Source organism: Odontesthes bonariensis, chromosome 5 (assembly GCF_027942865.1).
Source record: "Odontesthes bonariensis isolate fOdoBon6 chromosome 5, fOdoBon6.hap1, whole genome shotgun sequence".
In the NCBI taxonomy this organism is placed as follows: Eukaryota; Metazoa; Chordata; class Actinopteri; order Atheriniformes; family Atherinopsidae; genus Odontesthes; species Odontesthes bonariensis.
In genome coordinates this window covers 42066278-42081619 of record NC_134510.1, presented here as the reverse complement: position 1 = coordinate 42081619, position 15342 = coordinate 42066278, and the positions used below count along the sequence as shown (strand labels likewise).

Genomic DNA, 15342 nt, shown 5'->3' with positions numbered 1-15342 from the left:
GAGGAGGAGTTAAAAAGAAGTTAAAAAGAGGAGGAGGAGGAAGAGTTAAAAAGAAGTTAAAAAGAGGAGGAAGAGGAGAAAGAGTTAACGAGAAGTTAAAAAGAGGAGGAGGAAGAGTTAAAGAGAAGTTAAAAGGAGGAGGAGGAAGAGTTAAAAAGAAGTTAAAAAGAGGAGGAGGATGAAGAGGAGGAGGAGGAGGAAGAGTTAAAAAGAAGTTAAAAGGAGGAGGAGGTGAAGAAAGAGGAGGAGGAGAAGAAAGAGGAGGAGGAAGATAAGAAAGAGGAAGAGGAGGAGGTGAAGCAGTACCTCTAAGGCGGCGCAGTAAGGCCTTATCTTCAGTCTCAATGAGAGGAAACTCCTCTCTTGATGGACAGCTGCAGGAAAACAAACCACGCTGTAAGTATACAGGATCCATAGGATCATACAGGATCCATAGGACAAAACAGGATCAATAGGATCATACAGGATCCATAGGACAAAACAGTATCCATAGGATCATACAGGATCCATAGGACAAAACAGGATCCATAGGATCCTACAGGATCCATAGGACAAAACAGGATCCATAGGACAAAACAGGATCCATAGGATCATACAGGATCCATATGATCATACAGGATTTATAGGATCATACAGGATCCATAGGACCATACAGGATCCATAGGACCATACAGGATACATAGGATCATACAGGATCCATAGGACCATACAGGATCCATAGGATCATACAGGATCCATATGATCATACAGGATCCATAGGACCATACAGGATACATAGGATCATACAGGATCCATAGGACCATACAGGAGCCATAGGATCATAAAGGACACAACAGGATCCATAGGATCATACAGGACTAAACAGGATCCATTGGATCATACAGGACAAAGGACAAAACAGGATCCATAGGATCATACAGGATCCATAGGACCATACAGGATCCATAGGATCATAAAGGATCCATAGGATCATACAGGATCCATAGGACCATACAGGATCCATAGGATCATACAGGATCCATAGGACCATACAGGATACATAGGATCATACAGGATCCATAGGATCATAAAGGACAAAACAGGATCCATAGGATCATACAGGACTAAACAGGATCCATTGGATCATACAAGACTAAACAGGATCCATCTGATCATACAGGACAAAGGACAAAACAGGATCCATAGGACAAAACAGGATCCATAGGATCATACAGGACTAAACAGGATCCAAAGGACCATACAGGATCCATAGGATCATACAGGATCCATAGGATCATACAGGATTCATAGGACAAAACAGGATCCATAGGATCATACAGGATTCATAGGACAAAACAGGATCCATAGGATCATACAGGATCCATAGGACAAAACAGGATCCATAGGATCATACAGGATTCATAGGACAAAACAGGATCCATTGGATCCATAGGATCCATAGGATCATACAGGATTCATAGGACAAAACAGGATCCATTGGATCCATAGGATCATAAAGGACAAAACAGGATCCATAGGATCATACAGGATCCATTGGACCATACAGGATCCATAGGATCATACAGGATTCATAGGACAAAACAGGATCCATAGGATCCATAGGATCATACAGGATCCATAGGATCATACAGGACAAAACAGGATCCATAGGATCATAAAGGACAAAACAGGATCCATAGGATCATACAGGATCCATAGGATCATACAGGACAAAACAGGATCCATAGGATCATACAGGACAAAACAGGATCCATAGGATCATAAAGGACAAAACAGGATCCATAGGATCATACAGGATCCATAGGATCATAAAGGACAAAACAGGATCCATAGAACCATACAGGACAAAACAGGATCCATAGGACCACACAGTACCCCACAGAGTACCCCACAGTACCCCAACAGGACCACACAGTAACATACAGTACCCCCACAGTACCCCACAGAGTACCCCACAGTACCACACAGTACCACACAGTACCCCACAGTACCCCCACAGGACCCCACAGTACCCTACAGTACCCCACAGAGTACCACACAGTACCCCCACAGGACCACACAGGACCCCACAGAGTACCCCACAGTACCCCCACAGTACCCCACAGAGTACCCCACAGTACCCTACAGTACCCCACAGAGTATCCCACAGGACCACACAGTACTCCACAGTACCCCACAGAGTACCCCACAGTACCCCCACAGTACCCCACAGAGTACCCCCACAATAACCCCACAGTAACCCCACAGTACCCCACAGTACCCCACAGGAGGCTGTAAAACTCACCTGATGGCGGTCTGCTGGATGCGGCTCATCCACGTCTTGCGGTCATCTTTAGATGAAGCATACAGTTCGTACATCTCTGGAGGGGCGGAGTCACTGATCAGGTACATCCCTCGGTCCTGATTGGCTATGTCTCTGACGATGAGGTTATTCAGGGACACCACCGGAGACTTATCCTGAAACAGGCGAACAGAAAGGCAGGTGAACTTCAGGGTTACAGCCTAAATACACACCTTCGTAAAGCTAGAACTGCTTATTATTCATCACTGATAGAAGAGAATAAGAACAATCCCAGGTTTCTCTTCAGCGCTGTAGCCAAACTGACGAAGAGTCCGAGCTCTGCTGAGCCAGGTATTCCTTAAACTCTCAGCAGTGATGGTTTCATGAGCTTCTTCACTGATAAAACATTTTTTATTAGAGAAGATTCCTCCCCACCATTATCACTGATGCATCATCCAGTACAGCATCTTTAGAAGTATCTTTAGAACCTGATTTGTATTTATATTGTTTCTGTCCAATCAAACTCTCTAACAACAGCAATAGCTTCTTTTAAACCATCGATTTTAATCCATGCATCATCTTCCTCTGATCTGTTGTCGGGTCACCCAGAGGCAACAGGTCCAGGACGGAAAGGCAAACATCCAGATGGGATATATAACACCTCCAGAGAGTTCTGGGTTCTGAGTTCTGAAAAAGCTTCCAAAGGGAAGCAACCAGGAGGCATCCGAACCAGATGAACCACCTCAGCTGACTGAAGAAAACTCATTTCAGCCGCTTGTGTCCACAAACTGTACAACCTGGGCGGCTGTACTGAACTCTTTCCTTTTCACTTTATACATGCTTCCATTAGGTAACATTATTAGACAGCATGGCATAAATTTCCATTGCTATGCTGATGATACTCAGCTGTACTTATCTATAAAACCAGATGAACCCAATAGGTTGGTCAGACTACAAGCATGTCTTAAAGACATAAAGACCTGGATGACTCAGAACTGTCTGCTGTTAAATTCAGACAAAACTGAAGTCGTTATCTTTGGACCTGAAACTGTCTGGTTCTATCGTTACTCTGGATGGTGTTTCCTCAGTTATTTCTGACCAGGATCTGTCCTCTGACTCGCATATAAAACAGGTTTCTAGGACTGCCTTCTTTCATCTTCGTAATATTGTTAAAATCAGGAACATCTTGTCTCAGAGTGATGCAGAAAAACTGCTCCATGCATTTGTTACTTCAGGATTGGACTGCTGTAATTCTTTATTATTGGGCTGTCCCACATATTCTCTGAAAAGCCTCCAGCTGATCCAAAATGCTGCAGCCAGAGTTCTGATGAGAACTAACAGCAGAGATCATATTTCTCCAGTTTTAGCTTCTCTTCATTGGCTCCCTGTTAAATTCAGAATAGAATTTAAGATTCTTCTCCTCACATATAAAGCTCTTAATGACCGAGCTCCATCATATCTTAAAGATCTCACAGTAGATTGTGAAATCCTTTTGGCAAGATATTATTAATATGATTGATCAAATATTAGCTAAGAAGTTACCACTGGACCATAAGCTTTTCCTTCTGGGCATATATCCAACTATACCACACATACAAAGTAGATTTGTAGATATGTGTATATTACAAGCTAAACGTATAATTTCCCTTCATTGGAAAAATGTTGATGGACGAAGAATAGGACGATGGATTAAAGAGATGGCATCAAACATGACAATGGAAAAGATAACATACATTATTAGATGGAAACAACATGCTTTTGATGATACCTGGAGACCTTTTATAAGTTTTCTAAGACATGATGCTAATGTTGGTAACTTGCTCCAGCAAGAAGAGACTTTGAGGGAGTAGAATGTCTGCGTGATACGATATAATGTTCTGAGAAACGCCCTTAATACTCATTAGCGCTGTAACTGTTTTCAGTACATATATTTAAAAAGTATGTATTATTATATATTTATTCATTTATCTCTATTTCTATGTTTTATTTTTATTTCATTTATTTATTTATTTATTGCTTTTTTGCTTTATCTTCATCTTATTTTTAGAGTTTTAACATGTTTTTCTTATACTTATTTGGTGGGGGGAAGAGGGGAGGGGAGGGAGAATAGGGAGGAAAAGTTTGCTTTGTTGCATGTATTAATGCCTTGTTTGACTTGATGTAATTTGCAAACAAAAACTAATAAACACATGCATAAAAAAAAAAAAAAAAGATCACAGTTGGATATTTAACATTCGGTCTGATCAGGTGAGACTCACCAGTGATGCAAAGGTGTATTTCTGGTCTTTCTCCTGGAGGAAAACTAAAATGTCCGACATCAGCAAAACCTGCACATCTGGAGACAAACATAAAGGCTGGTGTAAGCTCCGCCCACAAAGGTAAAGAACGTGATGAATGATCAGAAAACGACTCTTTTTGTTCCGTCTCTACCTTTCATCCTGGAGCCCTGGACTTTCCAGAGGATCGTCCCCTCGTGGAGGAGCTTCCTCCTCAGCAGCTCCCCTCCCCTGAACATTCCTCCTCCTTGGACCTGGGCCTGAGCTCGGGGGTCCAAACGGGCCTGGATCTCCTGGAGCCTCCTGGTTCGGTCCAGCTCCAGAACCTCCTGATCCACCGAGCTGATGAGGCTCTTCAGTAGGACCAGCGCCTGCTTCAGAGCCTGCGCCTCCTCCTCGCTGCCTGCACAGAGCACACCAGGGTGAGCTATGGGACCGGAACCCAGGGGGTCAAGGGTCAGGGGTCAAGGGTCAGAGGTCAGCGCTCACCTTTGGTGTTGTCCAGGAGGCGCTGGATGAGGACGGGGTACTTAGTGATTCGCTGTGTCACCAACAGGATGCACTCCTGGACGCCATGACGACGCAGCAGAGGCCCGCGGCAGACACGCTGACAAGAAAGAAGAAGAAGAAGAAAGAAAGAAAACATCAGCACAGAACCCAGTTCGACCCGCTTTAAACCAGTGTAAACCAGGTTTAAACTGGACCTGAACCAGGTTTAAAGCGGACCTGAACCAGGTTTAAACCAGACCTGAACCAGGTGTAGGTCTCACCTTGACGAATTGCTGCAGTCTTCGGTCTCGGGTTGAAACCTCTTTGTAGAGTTTCACAGCTTTCGGGTGTCGACTGCAGAACTCTGAGTAAAGTTTCTTCATGTCCTCTGCACACTGGCCTGAGAACTGCACACAGACACACATGTTGGGTTTAATTTGATGTTAAACTGTCCAGAAAATGACCTGCTTTGGACAGAAAGATAATGCGATGGAAATTTTATCAGCCAGCCTAAACAGTTTCCACAGGAGTCCTCAGGAAGGGGAGAGAGCACATGGGGCAGAGCGTCTTATTAAAATAACATCCAGGAGAAGCTGCAGCTGGCAGCCAAGGCCAGCACAGGGGAGCCAGATTGAGATAACAAAAACTGTTTGGGTCAGGCAGACTCGTCATTTTTCCGCCTGCCTTGAAGTCTTTGCTGGTGCGTCTCAATGGTGAATCCAAACAGCCAAATTGTGGGTTGTACAGCCAAATTCCAGGACCTTTCCGCCCGGTCCGAGCGATCAGCTTTCTCCCAGATTTATTCCATTTCTCTTCTGAGTCCAGGAACCTCAGCCGGCCCGCTGAACCTGTGTAAGGATCGCATGCAGCTTCCCATTCTGCTCACGTAGCATCTCAGTCTGAGTGTTGATTGCTCTGCCGACCCCCTCAAACGCTGCCCACGCTTTCTTAATTTCTTGATATGCCAGGTATCCTCCAACTCCAAACAGCAGGAAATCAGTAATCATAAATCCAAAAGTGTGTAAATCTTCAACGTCCACGACTGACAACATCGACAAACACACAGTCCTCCACTTCCCCCAGGAGTCCTGCCATGTACACAATGTCCCGCAGGGCATGAGGGTTCTCCTTCTCCCAAAGTAGCTGCCAGAACTATCAGATCACACCAATGATTCATTGGTGCGTTCTGTCTGAAGAACTCAAACCCCAGAACAGGGAGGATGATATCCAATCTTTCCCTTTTTAATAACTTTAAGTGTCCAACTGCTGCCTTTATGCTGTCCTGGACAGATCTGAGACATTAAATGTTCATCATAAAGAAGCTTCAAACTCCAGCTGGTAGAGGCGGATGGCCACCCTTCCTGGTTCTGGTTCTGATGGCCACCCTTCCTGGTTCTGGTTCTGGTTCTGATGGCACGCTCAGGATGGGAGATTGGACCGAAGACAAAGTTTCAGTGCAATCTGTTGGTTTCCTTAGCTAGGAAACTGTTTTTGAATTGGCTCTATATGAACGAATTGGATTATTTTATGAATAATTATGATTACAATTAATTGAATTCCAATTGGCTTGAATTGGACTTTATTATCTAAGTGCCTTGAGATGACATTTGTTGTATTTGACGCTATATAAATAAAAATGAATTGAATTGAATTGAATTCAGTCCTCAGTGGGATCAGCCTCTGCAGTGAGGCAGTGACTGAGGACGTCCAGCAGATGGAGCAAAACCCCCCCTGTTCTCTTTCTGTTTAAACGTCAAACTGTTGCTCACTTTCTTTAGTGTGTGAAACTCCATCTGATCTATGAAAATCTAACTACGTCCCTACCTGACGGAGCAGCAGGTCTCCCAGCCTGCGGACGGTGAAGTTGGTGGAGCTGCCCTCCATCAGGCCCTCCCTCCTCCGGCTCAGCAGCTCTGAGAGGAAGCTGGAGTGGAACTCCACCAGCTGGTCCAGACAGGGGAAGATGGTGTGGACCACGCCGGCCTCCAGCATCACCTCCTCCAGCATCCCCCGCCGGTACACCCCCTCCATGATCCTCAGTGTCCGTACATGGTGGAACTCCGTCTGGATCAGCTCTGGGATAAAGCAGTTAGAGGCTTTCTGAGTCAGTCTGTGTCTCTGATGCAGACTTTATCCTGTCCTGATGGGTAACAACTGAAGGAAGCTGCCATAGATATGTATAGAATGGCTCGATGTGTTACGTCTGAGTTTAGAACGTCCGCACAGGTCGGCCATCTTACCACAGGGTGAGATGTCCGGGAGACAGCCAAACCTGAGGTAACCTGAGTTACGGTAAGTGATCTGCTCTGACGCTGATAAGAGATAAGAGTAATAACTCTTATCTCGCAGAAATCTCCACCATTTTACACTGTTTTACATACTAAAAGACCATGTGCGATATTTTATTTATTCGGTCATCTGTGTAATAATTCACGTCCCTACTGTGCAATATCTTTTCTATTTATGGTCAGACTATGTGCATACAATGTGTAATTAACACAAGTGTAGTGCAATATGGGCAATAACTCAACCATAGTGCTATAACTTATTTTATTTAACTCTCTTTACTTTGTATATCTTGTTTTAGATTATTCTATGTTAATTATATTTTAATGATATATTATATTAATTATTCTATATTATACTGTATTTTAGATTTATAGAGATCCTATGTGTGTGTTTGGAGCTACTGGGGACTTGAATTTCCCTGAGGGAGTCATCCCAAGGGGTAAATAAAGTTGAGTCATGGGGCAAATAAACGTGAAATATTTACGTTTTTTATTTTAAAAAATAAATATGGAATTCGTCTGTAGTGTGATAATTAGCTTACTACTTTGATGTTTATAATGACTTAAACATTTGAGAATTAAAGCAATACAATGTAACTTCTCAAAAAGCCCACTCTGGAGCTCCCCCTACAGGCTTGGAGGTAATGTACGGTTACACTGTCGTAAATACAACACCCTTTCGCTTTCACGTTTCACGTTTGTTGACGAACTGGCGAGGAGTCAGAAGGTGCAAGCTATGTCAACCGAGAAGGTAAGAGTAATCAAATGTACCTGGGAGTGTGAGAGGGGTCTATTTGTTTCTGCGGTAGGTGTGCCAGAAAGCAAGTCGAAGTACTTCCGCTCAGCTCCCGGGCCGCTCCAGCAAAGTTACATAGCGCAGTTTTTCCAACTCAGACCCCCGAAGGGCACAGGAGACAGGCCGATCGTAATATTAAAACTCATTCTAGCCACACAATTTTTTTCAAGCTGTTATTTTAAGGTAGAAATGTTACATAGTATTGCTTTAAGCAAGTTATGTCTGAATGTTTGAATGTTTCACCATCAACACAATGTTGTCGGCGAGAGAGCTGCCTGTGGTAAGATGGCGGCCATCTGCGGACGTTCAACTCCGTTGCCCAGCAACGCGGACGAGACATCTAGCCATTCTATACATATCTGTGGAAGCAGCTTCCATCATGCCTGTAGGTTAGGGTTAACATTTTCTCACCGTATATGACGTCCTGCTGCTTGATGACGTCTTTGTGCTGCGTCTGCAGGTAGTTGGCCTCCACAGCCAGACTCCAGCTGTCCGCCTGAACACAGCTGCCCTCAGCCTGCAGCTCCTCCAGCAGGGGGCTCCACCACCAGTCTCCTGCACACAGGAACCCTGTCAGCACTGCAGTGATCATGTGACTGCAGGCTGAAACAGCTGAAACTGTGATCAATAAGAAGTGTTCGACGGACCGTCGTCTGTGAGAGACTCCATGGAGAGAGTTCTGCTCCTGAAGTTCAACGACTCTGTGGACTGGGACAGAATCCTCCTGAGACCCATAGAGTCCTCAGATCCCCTGGGAGACAGGTGAGAGACAGGTGAGAGACAGGTGAGAGACAGATGAGAGACGGGTGAGAGACAGGTGAGAGACATGTGAGAGACAGATGAGAGACAGGTGAGAGACAGGTGAGAGACAGATGAGAGACAAGTGAGAGACAGGTGAGAGACAGGTGAGAGACAGATGAGAGACAGGTGAGAGACAGGTGAGAGACAGGTGAGACAGGTGAGAGACAGGTGAGAGACAGGTGAGAGACAGGTGAGAGACAAGTGAGAGACAGATGAGAGACAGGTGAGAGACAGGTGAGAGACAGGTGAGAGACAGATGAGAGACAGGTGAGAGACAGGTGAGACAGGTGAGAGACAGATGAGACAGGTGAGAGACAGATGAGAGACAGGTGAGAGACAGGTGAGAGACAGATGAGAGACAGGTGAGAGACAGGTGAGAGACGGGTGAGAGACAGTAGAGAGACAGGTGAGAGACAGGTGAGAGACAGATGAGAAAGGTGAGAGACAGGTGAGAGACAGGTGAGAGACGGGTGAGAGACAGGTGAGAGACGGGTGAGACAGATGAGAGACAGGTGAGAGACAGGTGAGAGACAGGTGAGACAGGTGAGAGACAGATGAGAGACAGGTGAGAGACAGGTGAGAGACAGGTGAGAGACGGGTGAGAGACAGGTGAGAGACGGATGAGAGACAGGTGAGAGACAGGTGAGAGACAGGTGAGAGACAGATGAGACAGGTGAGAGACAGGTGAGAGACAGGTGAGAGACGGGTGAGACAGATGAGAGACAGGTGAGAGACAGGTGAGACAGGTGAGAGACAGGTGAGAGACGGGTGAGAGACAGGTGAGAGACAGGTGAGAGACAGGTGAGAGACGGGTGAGAGACAGGTGAGAGACGGGTGAGAGACAGGTGAGGGTTATGATTGAAGTGTTAGGGATAGAATATAAGGGTTAAGGATAGGATAGAAGGGTTAGGGATAGGATAGAAGGGTTAGGGATAGAATATAAGGGTTAAGGATAAGATAGATGGGTTAGGGTTAGGATAGAAGGGTTAGGGATATAATATAAGGGTTAAGGATAAGATAGATGGGTTAGGGTTAGGATAGAAGGGTTAGGGATATAATAAAAGGGTTAGGGGTAGGATAGAAGGGTTAGGGTTAGGATAGAAGGGTTAGGGATAGGATAGAAGGGTTAGGGATAGAATATAAGGGTTAAGGATAGGATAGAAGGGTTAGGGATAGGATAGAAGGGTTAGGGATAGACTATAAGGGTTAAGGATAAGATAGATGGGTTAGGGTTAGGATAGAAGGGTTAGGGATATAATAAAAGGGTTAGGGATAGGATAGAAGGGTTAGGGTTAGGATAGAAGGGTTAGGGATAGGATAGAAGGGTTAGGGATAGGATAGAAGGGTTAGGGATAGAATATAAGGGTTAAGGATAGGATAGAAGGGTTAGGGATAGGATAGAAGGGTTAGGGATGGAATATAAGGGTAGGGTTAGGATAGAAGGGTTAGGATAGAAGGGTTAGGATAGAAGGGTTAGGGATAGAATATAAGGGTTAAGGATAGGATAGAAGGGTTAGGGATAGAATATAAGGGTTAAGGATAGAATATAAGGGTTAAGGATAGGATAGAAGGGTTAGGGATAGAATATAAGGGTAGGGTTAGGATAGAAGGGATAGGATAGAAGGGTTAGGGATAGGATAGAAGGGTTAGGGATAGAATATAAGGGTTAAGGATAGGATAGAAGGGTTAGGGATAGAATATAAGGGTTAAGGATAGGATAGAAGGGTTAGGGTTAGGATAGAAGGGTTAGGGATAGGATATAAGGGTAGGGTTAGGATAGAAGGGTTAGGGATAGAATATAAGGGTTAAGGATAGGATAGAAGGGTTAGGGTTAGGATAGAAGGGTTAGGATAGAAGGGTTAGGGTTAGGATAGAAGGGTTAGGGATAGAATATAAGGGTTAAGGATAGGATAGAAGGGTTAGGGTTAGGATAGAAGGGTTAGGATAGAAGGGTTAGGGTTGGGATAGAAGGGTTAGGATAGAAGGGTTAGGGTTAGGATAGAAGGGTTAGGGATAGAATATAAGGGTAGGGTTATGATAGAAGGGATAGGATAGAAGGGTTAGGGATAGGATAGAAGGGTTAGGGATAGAATATAAGGGTTAAGGATAGGATAGAAGGGTTAGGGTTAGGATAGAAGGGTTAGGGTTAGGATAGAAGGACAGTTGGACTAGGCGCAGATTCGGTAAACTTCTGGTAAAATGACAATAAAGAGTTTCTGCAATGATTCCTCTCTGAATAATCTACAGCCAATCAGCTCTCTGCTGATCCTCACCCTGCAATGTTATTGGTGGAGACGCTCTTGGCGAGAGAGAGGCCGGAGCGCACCCGCCTGGAGCCAAGCAGAGACTGACGGAGGCTGTCCGAGGGGTAGATGGCAGAACTGGGACGCTCCTTCATCATTGGAGCTGAGGAGGAGGAGAAAGGAGGAATAACATTATGGAGGAGGCAGAAGATGGGTACAGGAAGACTGGTGGATATAGAAAGGTTGACTCACTCTTTGTCCGTAATGCAACGTTCTGTAAAGATGAACTGTTTCTTGCCAAAGCCAGTTTCTGTTGCTGTAGAAGAGAGAGAGAGATAGGTGGTCAGTCAGACAGACAGGTGGTCAGTCAGACAGACAGGTGGTCAGACAGACAGACAGACAGGTGGTCAGACAGACAGACAGGTGGTCAGACAGACAGACAGACAGGTGGTCAGTCAGACAGACAGGTGGTCAGACAGACAGACAGGTGGTCAGACAGACAGACAGGTGGTCAGACAGACAGACAGACAGGTGGTCAGACAGACAGACAGGTGGTCAGTCAGACAGACAGGTGGTCAGTCAGACAGACAGGTGGTCAGACAGACAGACAGGTGGTCAGACAGACAGACAGGTGGTCAGACAGACAGACAGACAGGTGGTCAGACAGACAGACAGGTGGTCAGACAGACAGACAGGTGGTCAGACAGACAGACAGGTGGTCAGACAGACAGTCAGGTGGTCAGACAGACAGACAGGTGGTCAGACAGACAGTCAGGTGGTCAGACAGACAGACAGGTGGTCAGACAGACAGACAGACAGACAGGTGGTCAGACAGACAGACAGGTGGTCAGACAGACAGACAGACAGGTGGTCAGACAGACAGACAGGTGGTCAGACAGACAGACAGACAGACAGGTGGTCAGACAGACAGACAGACAGACAGGTGGTCAGACAGACAGACAGACAGACAGACAGGTGGTCAGACAGACAGACAGACAGACAGACAGGTGGTCAGACAGACAGACAGGTGGTCAGACAGACAGACAGGTGGTCAGTCAGACAGACAGACAGACAGGTGGTCAGACAGACAGACAGACAGGTGGTCAGTCAGACAGACAGACAGGTGGTCAGACAGACAGACAGACAGACAGGTGGTCAGACAGACAGACAGACAGACAGGTGGTCAGTCAGACAGACAGACAGGTGGTCAGACAGACAGGTGGTCAGACAGACAGACAGACAGGTGGTCAGACAGACAGACAGACAGGTGGTCAGACAGACAGACAGGTGGTCAGACAGACAGACAGACAGGTGGTCAGACAGACAGACAGACAGGTGGTCAGACAGACAGACAGGTGGTCAGACAGACAGACAGGTTTTACCTTCTGCTTCATCTTGGCGCAGCTGGCCAGGCTGTCCCTGCAGCGGTTGTGGATGGTGACATTACAGGCTGAGAGAGAGAGAGAGGGAGAGAGGGAGAGAGGGAGAGAGAGAGAGAGGGAGAAAGCGGGAGAGAGAGGGAGAGAGTCAGTAAGACAGCTGCTTCAGCTCATTGAGGCCTGCAGCACTGGTTTCTGCACAGCATCTCAGTCAGGCTGAGGTCTGGACTCTGACTGGACCATCAACACCTTGATTCTTCTCTTCTTAAGATTAAGATCCGATTTATTGGTCATGCAAACACACGAAATTTGTCCTCCGGTTTCAACCCATCCAGGTTGGCACCTGTTGAACATGCACATGCACAGGGTCACACACTCAGAAACAGATGGGAGAGTTCAAACTAGACACGGTGAAGCAGCTTTTAGCCGTTATGCTGCACACATCTGGAACAAACTACCAGCAGCTTTTAGCCGTTATGCTGCTCACAACTGGAACAAACTACCAGCAGCTTTTAGCCGTTATGCTGCTCACAGCTGGAACAAACTACCAGCAGCTTTTAGCCGTTATGCTGCTCACAACTGGAACAAACTACCAGCAGCTTTTAGCCGTTATGCTGCACACAACTGGAACAAACTACCAGCAGCTTTTAGCCGTTATGCTGCTCACATCTGGAACAAACTACCAGCAGAACTGAAATCAGCCACAACTGTAAGCACTTTTAAATCCAGGTTAAAAACATTTCTCTTTCGGTTTGCTTATGGTTGAGTTTATATCTTTCTTTTCCCCTCTTCTTTGATTGCTTTTAACTGTGTTTTTAATTTTTATTCTATTTTTTTCTCTTTAAATTGCTGCTTTATGCTGCTCTTTTAAATGCCTTGTCTTTATGTAAAGCATATTGAGTTGCCTGTGGTATGAAATGCGCTGTATAAATAAAGATGCCTTGACTTGCCTTGCCTTGCCTAATGTCTTCAAGACATAACAGAAGTGGTTTAAAGGAGAAAGCATCCTTCTTCCTTAGGGGCACATAGATTTGGCTGTCATCAGCATAGCAATGGTAAGACTCTGGAACACTTCGGTATTCAGAGGAGTTCATGGTGGACTCAATGGCTGCAAGGTGCCCAGGTCCTGTGGCTGCAGAACCAGCCCAGATCATCAGCCCTCCACCACCGTGCTGACAGCTGGTGTGAGGTGTTTGTGCTGATATGCTGTGTTTGGTTTCCTCCAAACGTGCTGCTGTGCATTATGAGCAAACATCTCCACTTTGGTCTGGTCTGTCCAAAGGACATTGGGCCTCATGCAGGAACATTTTCCTATGTTTATTCTAAAATTCTCTCACTTCTTTGGTACGAAGGTCTCTACGAACACACCCCGTCAGATTCAACAAACGCTCTTAACTTGGGAAAAAGTGTGTGAACGACCTGCGTAAATGATGAATCACACCTGTGCATATTTAAGTGTACGTGCACGAGGATAGTAGATTTGTATACTCCACGCCCTAAATTAGACTGAAGTTCTGCTTTCAGAGATCCAGAAAGAACAACTTTAGGGACTCTGAGACTGAAGTTCTGCTTTCAGAGATCCAGAAAGAACAACTTTAGGAGCTCTGAGACTGAAGTTCTGCTTTCAGAGATCCAGAAAGAACAACTTTAGGGGCTCTGAGACTGAAGTTCTGCTTTCAGAGATCCAGAAAGAACAACTTTAGGAGCTCTGAGACTGAAGTTCTGCTTTCAGAGATCCAGAAAGAACAACTTTAGGGGCTCTGAGACTGAAGTTCTGCTTTCAGAGATCCAGAAAGAACAACTTTAGGGGCTCTGAGACTGAAGTTCTGCTTTCAGAGATCCAGAAAGAACAACTTTAGGAGCTCTGAGACTGAAGTTCTGCTTTCAGAGATCCAGAAAGAACAACTTTAGGGGCTCTGAGACTGAAGTTCTGCTTTCAGAGATCCAGAAAGAACAACTTTAGGGACTCTGAGACTGAAGTTCTGCTGTCAGAGATCCAGAAAGAACAACTTTAGGGGCTCTGAGACTGAAGTTCTGCTTTCAGAGATCCAGAAAGAACAACTTTAGGGACTCTGAGACTGAAGTTCTGCTTTCAGAGATCCAGAAAGAACAACTTTAGGGGCTCTGAGACTGAAGTTCTGCTTTCAGAGATCCAGAAAGAACAACTTTAGGGGCTCTGAGGCTGAAGTTCTGCTTTCAGAGATCCAGAAAGAACAACTTTAGGGGCTCTGAGACTGAAGTTCTGCTTTCAGAGATCCAGAAAGAACAACTTTAGGGACTCTGAGACTGAAGTTCTGCTTTCAGAGATCCAGAAAGAACAACTTTAGGAGCTCTGAAAATCTGTCATTTTTAGTAGAGTCAGCAGTGGAATTACGGGACCTTCTAAAGCCAAGAAATGGGAAGTTATTAGGAGTGCTGTTAATTCCGTGTCACCTGTAGTTCGTAATGTCACCGAAATAAAGAAGAAATAGTTTGATATGAAAATGGCTTAAAAAAAAACGTCTCTCCATGGCCAGGCGCTCGATGACTGCAACTTTGATGGGGGGTCCATGAGGGGGGTCTTCTGGCACCTTCTGGTCTGCCTGGGCTGGTTCAGGTGGAGACCCTCGTTCATGGCAATATTGTGCACATCTGGCATGCCTTCTCTGGGCTATACAGCAGTTTTCCCCCCCGCTGTATGGAGACACACCCACCTGGCCTTCAGCTCTTGGTGCTTTGATGCGTATATGTGTGCAGTCTGTTGCTCCGATTATGATCGGCAGTCCAGCCACGGCACGAAAGTCCCTCTT

At 45.6% G+C, this 15342-nt stretch overlaps 1 protein-coding gene across 1 annotated transcript in view; it reads right to left on the bottom strand.

The window, feature by feature from the left end:
• Window positions 1-15342, bottom strand: part of arhgef2b (rho/rac guanine nucleotide exchange factor (GEF) 2b) — a 54707-nt gene that overhangs the window by 21439 nt on the left and 17926 nt on the right. The window contains exons 3-14 of the mRNA XM_075466435.1: window positions 12557-12624; window positions 11427-11490; window positions 11205-11337; window positions 8778-8881; window positions 8542-8685; window positions 6871-7121; window positions 5328-5453; window positions 5047-5164; window positions 4712-4960; window positions 4540-4616; window positions 2285-2457; window positions 307-374 (exon numbers count right to left, since the gene is read on the bottom strand). Of these exons, the coding sequence (XP_075322550.1) occupies window positions 307-374; window positions 2285-2457; window positions 4540-4616; window positions 4712-4960; window positions 5047-5164; window positions 5328-5453; window positions 6871-7121; window positions 8542-8685; window positions 8778-8881; window positions 11205-11337; window positions 11427-11490; window positions 12557-12624 (1575 nt within the window). The remainder of the gene's footprint in view (window positions 1-306; window positions 375-2284; window positions 2458-4539; window positions 4617-4711; window positions 4961-5046; window positions 5165-5327; window positions 5454-6870; window positions 7122-8541; window positions 8686-8777; window positions 8882-11204; window positions 11338-11426; window positions 11491-12556; window positions 12625-15342) is intronic.